The sequence below is a fragment of the Chelon labrosus genome, assembly GCF_963514085.1.
Source record: "Chelon labrosus genome assembly, chromosome: 2".
In the NCBI taxonomy this organism is placed as follows: domain Eukaryota; kingdom Metazoa; phylum Chordata; class Actinopteri; order Mugiliformes; family Mugilidae; genus Chelon; species Chelon labrosus.
The window spans coordinates 10,766,743-10,785,296 of record NC_140338.1 but is presented as its reverse complement, the minus strand read 5'-3'; the positions used below and the strand labels follow the sequence as shown (position 1 = coordinate 10,785,296).

At 44.2% G+C, this 18,554-nt stretch overlaps 1 protein-coding gene across 1 annotated transcript in view; it reads left to right on the top strand.

Moving 5' to 3' along the window:
- Nucleotides 1–2,035: 2,035 nt before the first annotated feature.
- ptprdb (protein tyrosine phosphatase receptor type Db) overlaps nucleotides 2,036–18,554 on the top strand; it is a 70,271-nt gene continuing 53,752 nt past the window's right edge. Inside the window, exons 1-3 of the mRNA XM_084561481.1 lie at nucleotides 2,036–2,159; nucleotides 14,639–14,784; nucleotides 16,992–17,133. Of these exons, the coding sequence (XP_084417607.1) occupies nucleotides 2,075–2,159; nucleotides 14,639–14,784; nucleotides 16,992–17,133 (373 nt within the window). The 5' untranslated portion in view covers nucleotides 2,036–2,074. The remainder of the gene's footprint in view (nucleotides 2,160–14,638; nucleotides 14,785–16,991; nucleotides 17,134–18,554) is intronic.

The following is an 18,554-nucleotide window of genomic DNA, read 5'->3' as shown; positions in this document are numbered from 1 at the left end:
TTAGCTGGAAGTTAGGAGGAGTCAGGTCCTGCCAACGTAGTGATGACCAGAGCCCCCGCAGCATCAAACCCTCTCCTTTTCCAAGTGTGTAGGAGGACGCATATGCTTGCCGCCACTTCATCTTTCACACACGAAAGGCCCTCTTTAGAGTCAGTGTTTGATTTGTCTTTTCTCAGCTACCGTGAAAACATGTGACTCCGTGTATGAGGACCCTTCCCTTTGAAGATATGAAGGGCTCAATCTAAGCTGAATTACGCATTCTTAATTCTACACAAAGAACCTTTAAAACTTCAGCTTTCAGAAAATCTAAAATGAAAGTAGTGGCCTTTTAAAAGCTAAATTGAGAAACAAGCTTAGTCCTAACATCCAAAACCAAATGAAGCCGGCACAGAAAGTTCCTAAATATTAGGCCTTTTTATTCTCCACTGCTGAGTTTCCACTGTGTAAATCAGTGCTCAGGACTTAATTTGTGCAAAGAGAGATCTAGGTTATCCCAAAGCAATTGTTTCTGACCAAACCAAGTGGAAAATCCAGTGTGGGTTTAGCTGTTTGCAGCCTTGGCTGCAGGGATGCTAAGAGCTCTGGGTTCCAGCGTTCTTCCACCCCACCCCCCTCTTGTCTTTTTTTAATCAGATGGCTTGTTCAGGAGTGGAGGGGATTAAGACTGCTGCTGCCGCTGCTGATGAATCTGTGCAGTTTGGGAAAGCGCACAAACACATGCACATACCCACTCACATGGACCAAAGAGCTGCAAGCACGCACACCCATGCAGATGCACATACATACACGCACAAAGCAGTTCAGCACAGGTACATGTACAGCCGGCTTTAATGGGACACAGGAATGCACATTAAAACACATCAATCTACGCATGAGCAATCACATATGCATGCATAAACAGGACAGGCCTGCACACCTCTCTTCTGCCTCTCGTCACTCCCAGAGCCTCTAATTCAACATTGTCGCTTTCTGGACGGCAGCAGTCATCTGCCATGTCTCGTTGTGTCATGTGATTTGAGCTGTGAGATTTCTGACACACAGACTGACGCCTGTCTCATCTAATGCCAAACGCTCACACCAGCCGCTGCAGATGGCAGAGAGACAGACAGACGTGCAGACAAAGGGAAAGACAGACTGCAAAAGGCAAAAAAATAAAAAATAAAAAAGTATGATTGATGGAAAAGATGTTGTGCAGAGAGTTATGACAAATGACGGGAAAGGGAAAGGGAAGGTTGAGTTGTAGAGAAAGTATGCAACGATGTGAGGGATGTTTAAAAAAACAAAAATGATAAAAAGACTACAGGTATATGCAAGGATATAGCAGGCAAAGAGATAGAATCTAAGGAAGGAAGTGAGCTAAGGATGAAAGGATAGAGACATTGAGCTGAATGTTGATCCAACACTTTGTGCAACATAGCCAGCAGATAACACCAGTCAGTCTCCTCCCACTTTAATCTCCCCATCATCCATCAATCCCCCTGCTCAATCCTTCTACCCGCCGTCTTAAAGCCATTCATTTCTTTTCATCAATCCGAAATCATGCCGTTTTTGACGTACATTCGGAAGCCATCCGGTATTGAAGTGCAGCTCCCTTTGTAGATTGTATAATCTGAAGCGGGAAAAATTTGGGTCTGTTGCTTATTTTGCAGATAAAAAAAAAAACGGAACTGCAGAAGAGATGTTTTTAATGCTAAATGTTTGCCATAAGTTAATATTCATCAACTACTTTGTGAACTCTCTCTCTCTCACACGCACACGCACATCAAAACACACCTCCGGCAATGAGTGTATGGTCCTAATGAAGCGAGAAGAGGAGAGGCAGCTGCATAACCGGAGTGTGAGGCCTGGAGGGAACTCACACGCTTCAAGTCTGTGTGTGTGTGTGTGTGTGTGTGTGTGTGTGTGTGTGTGTGTGTGTGTGTGTGCTCACAGACTGCATAATGTCTGGAACTCTCCTAATTTGGACTTTCTCTAATGATTTTTCCTTTTCCTTCTCTCTCTCTCCCCAGGTTGTAAGGGCCTGTTTCTATCGTCCTGTTGTACAGTGAGGCAGTGAGCTCACGGAGGATACAGCATGCATGTGTCGACATATCCCATGATGCACTCTGCCAGTCCGGGCCTGCTCCTCCTCAGCTTCCTCTTCCTCGCCGACGCCGACTGTGAGTCCCCGCATTCTCGCACTCTCGCGCGGCAGACGCGCGAAAAGGTTTAGGCACGTTAGGTCTTTGGATTCGTTTCAGCTGAGCTCCGAATGAGTTTGCGTTGTGACAGCAGCCCACAGCGTACAGTCGGAGTCGTAAAACGCTGCGGTACATTCAGCGATGAGAAGGACATGAGGTCCTGAGACAGATGGTCTAGCCCCCACGGAGCCGTGATCTCGGTTTCGTTTAGTCAGTTTGGGATTACGTGAAGAGGCAGGTGCAGCTGAAGCAGTCGAAATCGCACAAAAGAACTGTGGCAAGTTTTTGCAAGATGCTTGGAACAGCCTTCTTGTCAAGTACCCTGCAAAAACTTTGCACAAGTGCATCTTTAATACAGTTTACTGCACTTAAAGTTAACTCCTGAATAGTCCTCATTTCACTTTTAGTGCTTAAACCTCCACACGGTATATGTTTTAAAAGCATTCATTGTTTGTATGTGTGCAGACGGGCACACGCCAGGTTGAAATGACCTGATTTTTTTGTCTTATACAAACCGCTCCACTCCAGATATCACATCCCTTCTGTATATGTGTGTGTGCGTGTTCGGTAACAGGTTTGATACTCGGCCAGCTGTTTTTGTCCATCCCAGTATTACTTGGCATGGATAGACAGGCTACATATGGCAAATCAGATAATTTCCCTACTGCATGTGTGTGTGCTGCGTTGCGTGTGTGTGTGTGATCCCTTTGGCTCGTAACACGGTGTGATCCTCGTCTGACGTGTTTCTCAAGTAAGTTCGTATAGCGTCCGGCTTACGGGATGTGTTCCGGTTTTAACTGGCTGCAACTAATAATTATTTTCATCACAAAGCCGGTACATCTGTAGATTATTTTCTCCAGTGATTGTTTGCTCCATGAATGTTCACATTTTCCTAAGATCGGGAGGTCAAATTATTTCTTATATCCAAGCAACGGTCCGTTATTCCATCTAATTATCACATAATTTGAAGAAAACTGGCGAATGGTCACATTTTGGAGGCTTGAAGCTTTGAGTTTGACATATGTGCATTGAAAAAACACATGTGTTTACAATTCAAGCATTGACAAAGTAATAACTGGTTTCATTTTCATCCGCTTGACTAATCAACCAGTGGTTTTGTTCTTGAGTGGAGTTTGTGCCTTAAGCCGTAACCTACGCACGTAGCCAACGCCGGTGCGAGGGCATTTATACTTGTGTGCTCATCAGCCTGGCTCGCTCTGTAAGAACTCCACCCAAGCGCTAGTCTGCGCTGTTTCCTATTTGCCATTCGGGCTGATTTTTGTGTCTACTTCCTGCCTCACTTTCTGAAATTTCACAAAGTCGAGCCATGCAAATGATGGCGCAGCTGGAAATACTAAGGTGGAAACACGCTACTACCAATTGGACCAATCACAGCTCTTGCAGTCTGTGTCAGCGATACATTTCTGGGGAGGTGCATGTCATGTAAACCGCCTATTAGTTTTCAGTGGCAATCCTACGTTCTGGTGGGGCCCACACAGTGATGTACGTTTGCTGTCCACCCAGTGCAAACTAGCAAAATCCATTGATGCACTGTGTTCTCTTCTATCATTGCAAAAATCTACCATAAGATAGTGATTTGTGGGCCACTGCTTTCTTTTTTTTCCACAGTTGCTTGTTTAGATGCCCCTGACGGTGCTCCCTTGCAAGTTTTAACCATATATACACAATTAGTTTGATAAATATATTAAAACAAGCTTATTTCTTTGATTAAGCCAAAGAAATTTACAAAAAAAAATGCAAATATTTGAATTCACATTCCATCTCTTTATGTATTTATATGTTTATTTGCACTGTTTAATTTAAAATTAAGAAAATACAAAGATAACGATATAATATACACTTCATGGAGAAGCAGGAAACGCTTTTTTTGAATGCTCCCACCTTAACAGTATTAATATTTCACAAATCTTTTTATGCTTCCTGGCAAAAGATCTTTTTTTTTTACTGGAATTGACTTAACTCACTTAGACCTTTTCAAGCTCTGCTAGATTTGGCCTCTCCATCTTATCATCCATCTAAATGGAACACAGCAGTACCAGACAATATTCAGCTCATCCCTGCATAGTTAAAACATAAATTGTTTGTTTTATTATTATTATTTTTCTTACGACACACTACCACATGACTCGAACTGAAGAGGCACCTACGCAGAAACCGGATTACGATGATCAGAAAGCCGATTAAGTCCTTCGCATGCCAAAGTTGCTTTTGCGTTCAGTGATCTAACAGATACTGTACGCGAGACAGTCATTGTGTGCTTGGAAACATGCCCGATACGATTTACTACCTGGTTAAGAAGAAGAAGAAGAAGAAGAAGCGTGACTCGCCTCGAAACCCTCGAAGATTCTGCTCTCGTAACGGGGGGTGATGAAACTGTCGGATTTGGGGTGAGACTAAAGATAAAAGATGTGAAGACGGGAGAGGAGTGTGGGAGGACTATGAGATGGGATAGTCAGAAAGAGAATAATGTAACGGAGAAGGCAGCCAGTCAAGCTCTATTAAGCGATTAAACACTTTGGAGTTATCCTATCACAAAGATGAGCAATAATGGCGTCGAGTATGATATCAGTTTGCGTACTGGTGTCAAAATTGCCCCATGTGTGAAACGTATGAAACGTAGCACGGCCTGTTTGTTGAGAGGAAAGTGCAGTATAGCTCTGAGCTGCACATGCATCATCGCCACCCTTTTAAGCGCACACACACATACTGTATGTACAAGCTGTAGTTAAGTATAGGCTTGAGGCAGCCATTTGCGTCCTGCAGTGTTTTAAAAGTACACGGTCACACAGCCCTGTAAAAGCACACCACTCTTGTTTTCCTTTCAGCCTCTTGCCCTCTTGTCCCTTGTGTAAGTCCCAGGGTCGTCCGGTAAAGGCCCAGTCATCCATCAAAACGATGATGCTCCCAGACTTCCTCTATGAGGGTTAGGGGATCAGCGCGGATGCGACAAGGGTGGAAAGGATTCATACTTTGTCTTCTCTGTCTTCTCCGCATTCGCCACGACTTTCTCCCCGTTGCTCTTTTCTCGCTCGCCGCTCTGCCTCTTCTCAGCACATCCATGTAATCTGGTGAGAAAGGAGGGTTGGGGGTGGCTGGCTGGGTGGGTGGGGGCGGGGGGGCTGTTCTTTTTTTTCCTTTTTATCTCATTGTACGTGACGTTCAGTGCCTCTTTTAATATCAACAGTAGACACTCACAGATTTGAATGTCGGGAGATTCAAACGGAGGCTGCCGGGACATCTTTGGCACTCGTCTACATGTTTTGAAACGTTAAACGCTCTCGAAAAAAATAGCTTGTTGTCCTTATCTCCACTTAAACTCAATGCTGAAACAATTGAATACATTTAAAGGTTGACAGGTATTTGGTGAAAACGGTAGAGGCTGCATTTTACTCTTATGTATCTGCGGCGTAAGTTCCTTTTGTTAAACTCTGGAAGCATCGACGCACAAGATTTGTGCACAAGTTACACCCATATACACACAAGTGGGCTGAGGGTATTAAGATGCAATCAAACAGAACAATATCCCATGTGCATAGTTGGAAGCCTTGCACGACTTCACCATGTGTGCTTCCTGCACACAGTCACCGGTGCAACAGTGAACGGCGAGCTTTGCGTGTGTGAATGAATGCATGTTTTATCAAATTCTCCCTCACTTACTCACCACCTCTCTCTCGCCACTATTTTTGTTTCTCAAGAGTGTTTGTGTGCGCGTGCGTGTATATGACATCTATCTGGTGGATTAAGAGCAATGCCCTGATCCCGCCGCAAACTAGGCCACCGCTGCTTCGCGTGCGCAGTGAGATGCCCCGCGCGAGAGAAAACTGCATCTCTGCGCGTGTCATTCGGGGTGATGAGGAACAATGCAGCAACGGCGGGGGGGGACTGGGCGCTGACCCTCGTTTGCCCCAAAACCGACGAGCTGTCATCCATCCCTTTGCAGCTTGTATGTAACAATAAAAATTCCAACTGAAATACAATCCCCTCGTTCGTGCAACCCAACACAACACAACGCGACACAAAGGCTCATTTTTCAGAGGCTTTACAGTAGGGGAAGCATTGCTGAGTTGCAACCCGGTGCTTTAGTAAGCAGACTGTACATTTCGAAACCAATAGTGGTTTAGGTTTCCGCCTAAGGAGGCTCTTGGTAATGTGAAACTCTTAACCCTCAGCATGCGCCGCATCATCTATGTGTTGCAAAAGCTGTGCATTTTCCAATTTCCCTATCCTCCAAGCTTGTGGTAAAAAAACTCATTGCATTTTTTATTTTTTTTTTTCACATTACTGAAATATGACCTTTTCATACATGACATATCAGACCGAGGTGTAACAGTGGGGATGCTGACGGTGACTGATTGACCTGTAAATATTTGACCATATTGCCAGCACACGCATGGCCTCAGGGTTGAATGTAGTCAGTAAATTGGTTGGCTCATTCTCCTACTGCAGCGACAACATACACCGATCAGCCACAGCATTAAAACCACTGACAGAAGTAAATAACATTGGCCATCTTGTGACAATTCAGTGTTCTGCTAGGAAACTTTTGGACCTGGCATTCATTGGTGTGGGTGTTACTTAGACATGTAGCACCCACCTTGACCAGACCAGGCACCCCAACCCCATAGCAATGACACTCCTTGATGCTAGCCGCCATCCCCAGCAGGATGCAGCCTGACACAGGCACACACACAAAAACGCTTTAGGAACAACTAAAAAAACATGAAGAACAGCACAAGGTGTTGACCTGGCCTCCAAATTCAATAGATCTCAAACTGATCAAGTGTCTGTGGGATGACCCACAGAGGCCCCTCCCCTCAACCAGACACCACATGACTCCCTCAGAAGGCCCATGTCCATTCTCTGATGAGTCACAACCGTTTTGGAGGCATAAGGGAGACCTACACAATATTAGGGAGGTGGTCATAATGTTATGCTGCTTAAATAGGAGCCTTTACTTCAAGCTCAACCTCATCTTGAGTTTAAGATTTTTCCATTTGATTTTCTGTGAATAGTTTCCGTAATTTTGTTTTGATGAGTGAAAAACATGAAAACAGTGTTTACGGGAAAGCGGGCCGCGCATCCGTGTGTTCCTCTGGTTTGTAGTTGTCGGTTTTATATGTACATATATGCAAGCGTGTGTAGCGCTTAGCGTAGACGAGGGATTAGATCGAGATAAGTATCTTGTTTCATGTAAGCTTCATGATTCCTTGTCGCTGATGGATGAGGTGCTGTCGGGATTCACTGGAATGAGATGAAGAGGCAGGGTCGCAAAGGTTAAAGGTTCCCGCCCCGGGGATAAGTGAAGGGTGTGAAAGAGAATGAAATTATTTTCTTAGATGGATTGTGTTTCTTTTCTGTGACTGATTGGTGTTGCCCGACTCACCGAAAGAGCAAAAAAAAAAAAAAAAAGGCAAGATCCCTGTTGACATTATTGCCTATAGCCTCAATACATAATGTCAAAGTGTCAACATCTGCTCCTGGCAGTTTGAAGCCATAATGCAGACAGTGCTTTTTCTTGTAGTCTAGGAAGTGACACCGGTGTTACTATGGTCAACTCTTTAGAGATTATTGTGGTATTATATCTTCCTTTATCATTTAGCAGTTAATCTACGCAGCGTCCGATGATGTAAAGCTCAACATCCAACAGTATTATTATACAGAATTATTCATTCATCTTCTGTAACCGGTTATCCTGTGAAGGGTCGCGGAGGGGCTGGAGTCTATCCCAGCTGTCATCGGGCGAGAGGTGGGGTACACCCTGGACAGGTCGCCAGTCTATCTATTAGCGTAGCTTAGCATGAGAACTGGATGTCTAAATGACGCATAACTGCGCACATAACCCTCACAAATCAATAAATAGTTTCTGTTATGATATAACAAATAAGATAAAGGTGCCAGGTGGACAATTTTCCTTGTTGTTTGACAGACAGAGTCAGGCTGCTGATTTTCTTGCTTTCCGATCTCAAATGTTCATTTAACTCCCAGCAAGAAAGCAAATAAGTGCATTCCCCTGTCTCCTTCTAAAGTCCTCTACTATTCTATTTCTCTATAATTGCTATAAATCCTTTGTTCATTTATTTTCTATAGGTTTTATGGATTATATCTTAATCTTCCTGAATCACAAATTGCAAACTGCAAAGAAAGAGTTGCAGCAGGATTTACTTTCCTAATGCAAACAAAATTTATATTAAATCTTATATTAAAAACCAGTTTAATTTTTATTTTTTTTCCCTTTATAACATTCATTCATTCATTTTCTGTAACCGCTTGTCCTGTGAAGGGTCGTGGGAGGGCGACCTTTGTCATTGGGCGAGAGGGGGCGTACACCCTGGACAGGTCGCCAGTCTATCGCAGGGCTAACACAGAGAGACAGACAACCATTCACATAAACATGCACACCTACAGACCAATTTAGAATCACCAATTAACCTAGCCAGAAGTACCCAGAGAGAACCAACGCGGACACAGGGAGAACATGCAAACATGTTCAGCAGTAAAGGGGGGGGTATTGCATTGTATTAAAATTCCGCTCCAGTGAGAAGTGTCGGCTCGCGGTCATCTGGAATACAACAGTAAGCCTTAAAAATAAATATTTAAAAGTCTGATGACCTATTTCTATCAAATGCGCAACAAATATCCTTCCATAGGAGGTGACGGAAATGGGACACATCCCTTCAAACGTCATATACGCACAAAATTAAACTGCCAATCAAGTGGAAGCTGCAGCCTATAATTTGAACCTTTTACTGTCATTAGAGGCCTCTTGTTAATATTTTGAGTGGATGGGCTCCATATATCCATTCAAATCTGTCGTCTCAGATTCAGTTTGTACTACAGTGACCCTTTGAATGTCCTCAGTGTGTTCTCCATTGTTTCAGCTGAATGTAAAACTATGAGGACGGTCCCTGACAATGAGAAGCTGAACCAAGCTGCTGCCGGAGCTTCCCAGCGCGCTGCTGGCCCACATGGGCACTGAAGCTATTAGCAGCTAGCATAGCTGTTCGCCCATCTGTTACTAACAGAATCTGACTACCTTAGCTTAGCATTAGCTTAGCGGGTGCACTCGTCCGTGAAGAGGCCTGGATAGCGTTAGCTTAGCTCCGGCGTAGCTAAGCAGTGGTCTGTGACTAATGCACTGCAACCAGCACTGAGGAAGCCCTCTGTTCCATCTCTGAGAGAAGCCAGCTCTCACCCAGCAGAGATGCGTTCCCGGTGGGTAGGCCATGTGTTACTAATGACCTAAAGAAGATCCTGGTTGGTTAATATCTCCCCTCGTGTTTCTAACAAATTAACCCTGATTAACTTGGCGCTGGCCAGGCGCCTGCGGCAGCTACGGTGGCTAAGCGTCGTGCTAATTGGACATGCACTACGCTCAGTGGTGGAAGTGTGTTTCATCTTTTGCTATTGCATCAGTGTAAAAATTATGTTGCAGTGATGCTTTGTGGCGTCATGTGGAGGCAGTGACGCACATCATTCATAAAACACGCAGAACAAAACAGTTTGAATGAAATGACCTAACACTCCTTCATTGGCTGAGGCACATTACAAATAGGCACTTAAACTTTGCGAAACCTGAATAGCATCTTATTCTAATATGAACTTTTATCAAATGTTACGGCACTTAATTGCGTATAATTTAATCTGCCATGTTTAAAAGCCCATTTGCCAAGTGTTTTCCAATTAACGCTTATGTGTTCTGCGGAGGGATGATACCTCTCGCCGTGTTTATTGGCCTCAGCAATCCAATTTCATTACAGAGACGAAAGCGAGCAGCTGATAATTTGCTCTTAATGTGTCCGTTTGATGTTAATGTGTTTTAAGTTATGGTTCTGGCCAGCTGCCCACCCACTCTCCAGGCTGACTATCGCGGCCCTGGCTCAGTCCCCCCTATATTGGCCTCGTTCCTCAACTCGTCTGACAAGCCTGATTCAGTTCTCATTTGCGGAATCATCATCTCACCGCCCACAGCCACATACGATGCTATGCAGCTGGATCTTCCCTCAGAAAGAACCGTAAATTACTCATTACACGCCTAACTATCCACACGAGCAGAACACACACACACACACACGCATTTGTGAGGCACGGGCGGTGAGCGTTTTTGTTGTTGAGATCAAAACTTCAAACTCAAAGAAAAGTGCTCGCAAGCCTATTCATACAGATGAGCACATGTGTACACACAGACTCAGACACATCCAGGATTAGACCTATGAACATGTCCACAGGGGATGCACCTGATATTGATGTTATCTAAGAAGGTCAATAAGCATCTATCGCCGTCCTTTGAGAAATGATCCACTGTTCAACCCTCGAGCAAAATAACCAAGCATTCGGCAAACACGTGCGTGGGCCTCCCTCAACGTCTGCTCCTTTTCAGCTGAAACTATTGACTTCTCCTAATGAAAACCGAGCTCACTCGCTCTGTATATTTTTATCTCAGACTTTATACTCTTTAATCCAGAATCTTATCTGATATCCCCTTTCTCATTTGCTCCTTTGATACTTGCAGTATCAGACAGGCCGGGTCCATTTTGTGCCGCTCAATCCACTGCTTTTTTTTTTTTTTTTTTTGGGTGATTTGATTTGTTCGGACAGGCCGGTCTGCGTCATGCTTTTTCGCATCAGATCAGTTAAGTGATTGAGGGCATGCAAGATGAGGCACGAGGGCAGATAATTTGTAGAGTTTTTTGAAAAGATGTGCAGGAATGAGGTCGGACCACTTAGCACAGAGCTCTAAAATATATTACAGGAATGTCTAGTTTCAGTATAATTTTATTTATCGTATAAATCGGATAAATCTAAACGTCACCAGGTGCAGGTTTCTAAGGACAAAGCATGCATTTCAGTCATTTTGCATTGCTTTTTATGCAACATACATCTATCAGGCATAACATTATGACCACGTTCCTAATATTGTGTAGGTCTCCCTTGTGCCTCCAAAACCGTTGTGACTCATCAGAAAATGGACATGGGCCTTCTGAGGGTGTCCTGTGGTGTCTGGCAACAAGATGTTGTTAGTGGGGGCCTATGGGTTGAGGGGAGGGGTCTCTGTGGATCATCCCACAGATACTTGATCAGTTTTTCTAGTGAATTTGGAGGCCCAGTCAACACCTTGTGCTGTTTTTCATGTTTTTTGAGTGTGTGTGTTCCTGTGTCAGGCTGCATCCTGCGAGGGATGGCTGCTGCCGTCAAGGAGTGTCATTGCTATGGGGTAGGGGTGTCTGGTCTGGTCTAGGTGTGTGGTACAAGTAACATCCACATGAATGCCAGGACTCAACATTGTATTGTCACAAGATGGTCAGTGTTATTTAATTCTCCTGTCAGTGGTCGTGATGTTATGCCTGATCGGTGTAGTAAAGTATCACACTTTTAAAGCTTTACTTTCACAGCAATGTACGTCTTTCCTGCTTATATCCAGCTGTTCTCCCTTCCGAATATCGTCTTCCCATTCTTGCATCCACAGACTTTCTTAGTCTTAATGCTCAGTGTTTCCGTAAATTATGATCCCTGAAGGTTTGTGCTAGCATCTGTTCTTACAAGCTCGATCTCCCTCGCCGTGTCCCTCTAGGTTAAGAAAGCATCTGCCAGCCACAGTGCGCCCCTGTCGTCTCCTACGCAGTGCCATTAGCTTCTTTCGGCGCGTCTGTTTGTCTTTTCAAAGTGCTATCACCTCGTTACAGGTCATCCAATGATTGGTGTTAGAATTGTCCTGGTTTGCAAAATTAAAACCGGAAAACAAACATCAATTTTGCCTTTAATCAAAGTTGCAATGTGCGGAAAAGTCAAAATTATTGTGTTTATATAAATAATATAGCGTTGTTCTGTGGTGCCCAAATGTATTTATTCTTTGTATGTGACTTTTTGAACATGTAGACCCCCCCCAGGGATTTCATCACACTTCTTCAGATGCGACTCGAAAGTGGTGCGGAGAGGGGAGCTGATCGTGTAATCCCTGCCATCTGCTGTGTAGATCAGATCCCACTCTATATGCTGACCTTTATGTAGGCCATCCTCCTTCCACCCCACGCACACATACCAAGAGGGGAAAAGAGTGAAACTGTCTAAGTCGATCTAAATCTGTCTACGCGGACCACTCAGTGGTTTGTCCTCGCGCACTGTACATCTTGGAACGAGCTGAGGGAAGAGGAGGAGGAGGAGGCTGCGAGGAACACCTGGCAACCTGCGCCGTCATCCGCGCCGACGGTCCATTATCGTTTTTCATTTTGCCTCTTTAAAACAATAAACCTGCAGGAATCCCTCTAAAGAGTCCAAGTTTAAGAGCCCCCGCTTTCTCTCTCGGCCCAAATGTCAATGCTCAATCCTGCCGAGCGGCGCAGTCAAAAAACCTTGATGATCATGGCAGAAGACAGAGCAGTTAGGACACCCAGAGGGAGCGCAGGAGAAGAGGAAGGCTAGAAAAGGTGGAGTGAGGGAAGGAAGGGAAAGGGGAATCAGTGGGGAAGAGAATAAGCTGGTAAAGAGAGGGGAGGGCAGAAATTATAGAGAAGAGGCATTTGCAAGTTGGGAGAAGTGTGCAGCATACGGTCGCACCCCCCTCCCTCTCCTCCTCCTCCTCCTCCTCCTCCTCCTCCTCACCCAGAGCCCTCTCCATAAAGTCAGTCAATGTGACAGGAAGACTTATGTAACACCCCAGAGATGGAGGGAGGAGATGGGGAAAGAGTAACAAGGAGGAGGATGAAAGAGGGAGCAAGGAAAGCAGCTGCGAAGAGGAAGAAAGAATTCAGAGTCAGAAGCCGGGAAGAGAGACGTAAAGAGGTGAAAGAAAACCTTAGACAGTCACACAGGAGACGTGGGATGAGAGTGATCGGGGCTAGAGAGAGATAAAGAGAAAGGATGGAAAGATTAAAAAAAATAAAAACACACACACACAAAGTAAACGAAGATCTACCATGCCTTTTAGTATGGTTCTGCTGGCTTTACACTTTTCATTTGTTTTGTGGGAGAGAGATTAGCAAGAGGATTAAGAGAGAGACTCTCCCGCTCTTCATTCTTTCCCGTTCCATCTCCGCTCCTCCCGGCGGATAGGCGCACGCGTTTACTTACCGATGCATCTCAAGCGCGTTACAGTACAGTGGCGTGCGCACGGAAATGATGCGCGCTCAGTGACATAATTACTTTCATCGTCTATTAAATTAAACTGCAGATGTTTTTTGTGTTGCGTTTAAAAAGAAATCACGGATTCTTTAGATGTTGGATGCCAAAGCGTGATAGCTGAGCTCACTCGAACACAGTTGCACGTACGCGCACAGGTGAGGTTTGTGTAAAAGCTGCATACATGAGGATGGCAAAGAAAAGCCCACACACACACACACACACACACACACACACACACACAGAGCGAGACACACAGTTTTCTTCAGTTGCTGAGGGAGATCTGGCCGGGAGCCAGTGAGGTGTAGAGGTGATTGGGCAGCTTGGGGCTCTCTGACTGTGTTTGCCAGTACATCTGGCTCGTTCGCTCTCCATCTCACCCTCTGTGTCTCCCTCTCTCGTTTTCTCTCGCATCCACCTCCCGCTCATCTTCCTCTCTCCCTCCACTGCTCTCCATCTGTCTCTCTCGCCCGTTCCTTTTATCTCACTCGCTCTTCTGTTCATTTCTCCCCGCTCGCTCAACACTGGCACCCGTCTCTCTCTCTCTCTCTCTCTCTCCACCGTTCTCTGAAAAGCTTAGCCTTTCTCCCTTTCTCCCTCCCTCCTTTTAAACAGCAAAAAGCAATTTCTCTCCCTTTGTCAGGGCGGTTGGCGGTAAGCCCTTAAGTAGGGATTTTCTGGTTTGGCTGGAATGCCATTAGGCGAGCTGGTGGTGACGTGCCGTGACTGACGTGCCGAATCTTTTTGATGTCGTGATGTCACAATCCAGCGGAGGCCGCGGTTATGATATTGTTGGCGTCCCCGGAACGAGGGGCTTTACTGGTCATGTCAGGAGTAAGTCTTCATAAATCCTTTATGGCACAGAAATATTAAGCTTCTTTGGTGGTACGGGGACAGAGGGAGAGACACGGCGGAACGTGCGCACACGTGTACGGGCGAAATGGCACACACACGGACACAAAGCCGCCCGCTTTGGTGAACGCGTGCACACGAAATAAGTGGTGTTTGTTGACACGGCGTTACAGGAGTCCTCAAACACAACAGTTGCTGTGTTGTGAGTGGATGATTGTAGCAGCATATTAAGTGATATTCAGGTGCTGAAGTACATTCAGACAAAATAATCCATTAGAGAATATGTACGTGTGTGTGTGTTTATGTCTATTATTATTATTATAGTAGTAATGGCACCGCAAATGTTTGTCATAAGGCGAATGCGTTAACCGTCCATCACAACTTCCTCAAGTTTGCTAATGTGCACGTGCATACACGCTGTCAGTGTGAACTTGACCTTTGACCCCTTTGCATGCCTCTTTCTTTCCACACAGCACCCCCCAGATTCACAAGAACCCCAGAAGACCAAACAGGAGTCCAGGGGGGAGTGGCTTCCTTCGTGTGCCAGGCCTCAGGCGAGCCGCAGCCCAAGATCGTCTGGAACAAGAAAGGCAAAAAAGTCAGCAACCAGAGATTTGAGGTAACTTCTTCTTCTTCTCGTGCTTAGAACTAAAGTAAACTACAGTGTGACACAGTTGGCTGGGTGGTAGCAGTGGTGTTGGCAGTGTACTGAAACAGGATGCTGTTGTTGTCCTTGTTAGTGGAAAGGAGACTTTGTTTCTTGTATCGGTTAAACAAACAAGATCTCGAATGTTCGTTAGTTTACGGAACAGGCGGAACATCATTATCATTGTGTTTGGACAGAGCCAGGTTCAAGCACAGTGAGTGGCGTCCATTTCCACATCTAATCCTCAGCAAGTGCAAGAGTTCATTTGTACGGAAGTGCATTGCTGTCACTCCAGAAAAAGGAAAAACAGATCACGTTACAGTGTGATAATTTATATTGGCGGATAAGTCGGTCTTCGGACTTCTGGGATCAACAGCTCATTAATGAAGCGATGTTAAGACACTGGCAACGATTGTTTCATCTTGTGGTTAAGCGTAACAATGAGATACGAGCCAGTTGTCATCAAAACGAGCCAAAAAAACGACATTAGTCTGGCCTCTATACGCACCCGTGTGCAGGGACCGTCTACAAAGTGCGATGCCGAAAGAAGCAGCTTGAGAAATATTAAATAACTTGTTTAGACTGTGTCTTTTTCCTAATTTACATGGATAATTAAGGTGAATGTCACCTTTTGAATATAACTTCATTCATATTCAGCATAATGCCATAAAAACAATGATAATGATAAAAAGATGATGATGCTGATTAGGGATGCACCGAAAATTTTCGTCCGAAATTGCTTCAGTTGTTGCTTGCATCATCACAACATCCTGTTTTGGCCGTGTTGTTTCGGTGAGAAATTTTTGGCCGAAAGTGCATTTTCGGTTTTCGGCTGAAGATTTTCGGACTTTTCTCGCCAAAACAACACGCGCAAGCAACAACCGCAGCAATTTTCGGCCGATAATGGCCCGAAAGTGCATTTTCGGTTTTCGGACGACAATTTTCGGTGCATCCCTAATGCTGATCCTTCTTTTTCTGCCGTGGCAGCAGCAATGCGCTTCCGTATATTTCCAGGAAATTTCAAACAAATCCTCTAACCTTTCCAGCACACGTGCAAAATGTTACCTTTCAATGTGTCTTTACGCACCCAGATAATCCATTAATCAGTATTTACTAATGCTAATAAGATGCCGTACATTTAGACTTCATAGCCGCGGTGTTGTACGTGGTCACACGGCTTGTCAAAACACAACATAAATATCATTTCTGTCATTAGTCACACCCGTGCGTTTCCTTTGACAGCTGACATTTAAGTCAATAATAACAGCAGCATTTTGATATATTTTGTTCCGTTACATATAGAACAGAGACACGTGAAAAGTTTGCATATATAGCAGAGGCGGAATAAAACCTTTAAAGATTTAATCTCCCTTTGTTCATTTGTACTCCAAAGGTTATACAGGTATGTGAAACGTGATCTGCTCCGAGTCTCTCATATATCAGATGATGCCTCGAGCTACACTATATGAGATTCTTATATGATCAGGCTTATTAGTTTTCTTGAAGCCTGTAACCTTTGATTTCTGTCCCCACCTCTCAAGTCACTCCTAGGCTGGAGACGTTGAGTCAGGCCGGCTCCTTCTCCGTCACTGTCACCTTGAGCTCTGGGTGCTTTTCCACTTTAATAAGTCGAGCTTCCTCCCAGCTTTAAGTTCATCTCAGTGTCTTCCTGTTTGTGATTAAATCACTCGGGGAGATCTTTTTTTTGTTTTTTTTAATCCAGGCTATATAAACTCGAGCTACCTGCTGTATATTTCTCCTCCATGCCCCATCGGTCGGACTTGTGGTGGGATTTATTCTTATTGGATTTCCGTCTGTGGAAACCTTCCCAGAATTCAGAATCCAGATCAATTCCTACATGCTCATATTAGACTTATGCAAGAGCAGGTCTAGTGTACAATCCAGTCGTTTGGAAAAATCCAAAGACGCAAAAAGGACAAGAGGCATATTCAAGGGAAATTCTTTCTGCTGCTTTTTTTTTCTCAGTGAATTATAACGTGACTGATGTTACACCTGGATTCAGCGTTCCTCCATAATCACTATATAATGTAGTTTTTTGGGTGACTGCGTGCCAATTAAGGGGAGGATTGTGATGTGATTTCCGTGAAACCAAGAGAGATTTCAACTCATTTCACCCGTAACAGAAACAGTGACTCCACCCGCTTCTCTCGCCCCGACAGGTAATAGAGTTTGACGACGGATCTGGCTCGGTCCTGAGGATCCAGCCGCTGAGGACGCCCAGAGACGAGGCAATTTATGAGTGTCACGCCTCCAACTCGGCAGGAGAGATCACTGCCTCCACCAGACTCAATGTGTTACGAGGTCAGTGTGTGAACGCACGTTCAACCTGTCTCTGTATAGCCGTCAAACACTTTATTTAGCTCGCATGACCTGTATATATACAGTTAATAAATAGTTTATAACAGGCCATGCAGCACAATACTGTAGTAGTCAATAGTGATAATGCAATAGGCATCAATTACTAGCGTACAAACAAACAATAAATCATACACAACACATATAAAATGAGAAGTATCATCATTATTTATTGATTATGTTTGCTGCGTAAACTATAATAATGTCATGAATCCTGTATTAATGGGTTACACATTAGATATGAGTGCTTCGTAGTTGCATACCTTATTTAATCATTATATTAATTACTCTTTTAAAACCCGTATTCAAACGTTTTCTGACAAAACATTTTAAGTTAGAATTAGATTCAGACGAATCAAGAAAACATTTCTAACTTGCACTTAATGACATTATTCAACATAAAAGGAAAGATTGGTTTAGTGTAGCACTTACATAGAGGTTATATTACATAGGTTATATTATACATATATATATATTATATTCTGCCGGCAATTCAAATACTGTATGTTTAGTATGATTTGTGAACTCAATGTCTCTGGGAATACAGGTGTATTACTTTCTGCAAAACCTTGCCAACACTCATTTTGAGCATAATGTTAATGGAAATCCATCTTTTTTAGGTTTATGCATGCTCACAACTTGCAAATGCATGGGAAAGTAGTGTTGTCCCACACTGCTTTCGGGAGTACTTGTTGAATTCTTGTCTGAACAACATATATAACGAGGATATAACGGCAACTCTCAGACCCTGAGCACCAACCAGGAATCAGATTAAGAGGCCTGATAATGAGCTGTGGTGTCGTTGTTCTGCAGATCTTCTCTGTTGAGATGCTTCTGCACTACCTTTGTCCATCTCATTAGGCCTCACAAAATCACATTTTAAACATTTGAGATCTGACTTTTTCAGAGGAAGCCTCATTTTGGTCATGCCAAGCAGCATGAGGCGGCATTATTGGGTTTGAAATGTAAACTTAGCAACGTCCACATATCCCATGGACGTTGGACTATTCTAAAGAGCAACAACTGAATATGGGCTTCTGATAAATTCTTCTTTATATATATGGAGGAAGTCTAGGATTGCAAGCGTGGAGTATGTTAAAGGTGTAATCCAATACCACAAAGCGAGCGCATCAAATGTTAATAAAGTTCCGTCGCTTTCCTCCTTCCGTCCTTGAAACTTAAAAACTATTTGCGCGGAAGGAAATCGGAGGCTTGAGGGATGTTTCCTCAAATGTGAGGATTTATATGGGAGCGTAAGCCTGGATCCACCTGCGGTGAACGGTTTGGCGTTTGCAGGGGCCCATTAATGCGGATAGCGATGTTAGCGTTAGTGGAGTCCATTAGGAGAACATTATGTACCGGTAGTC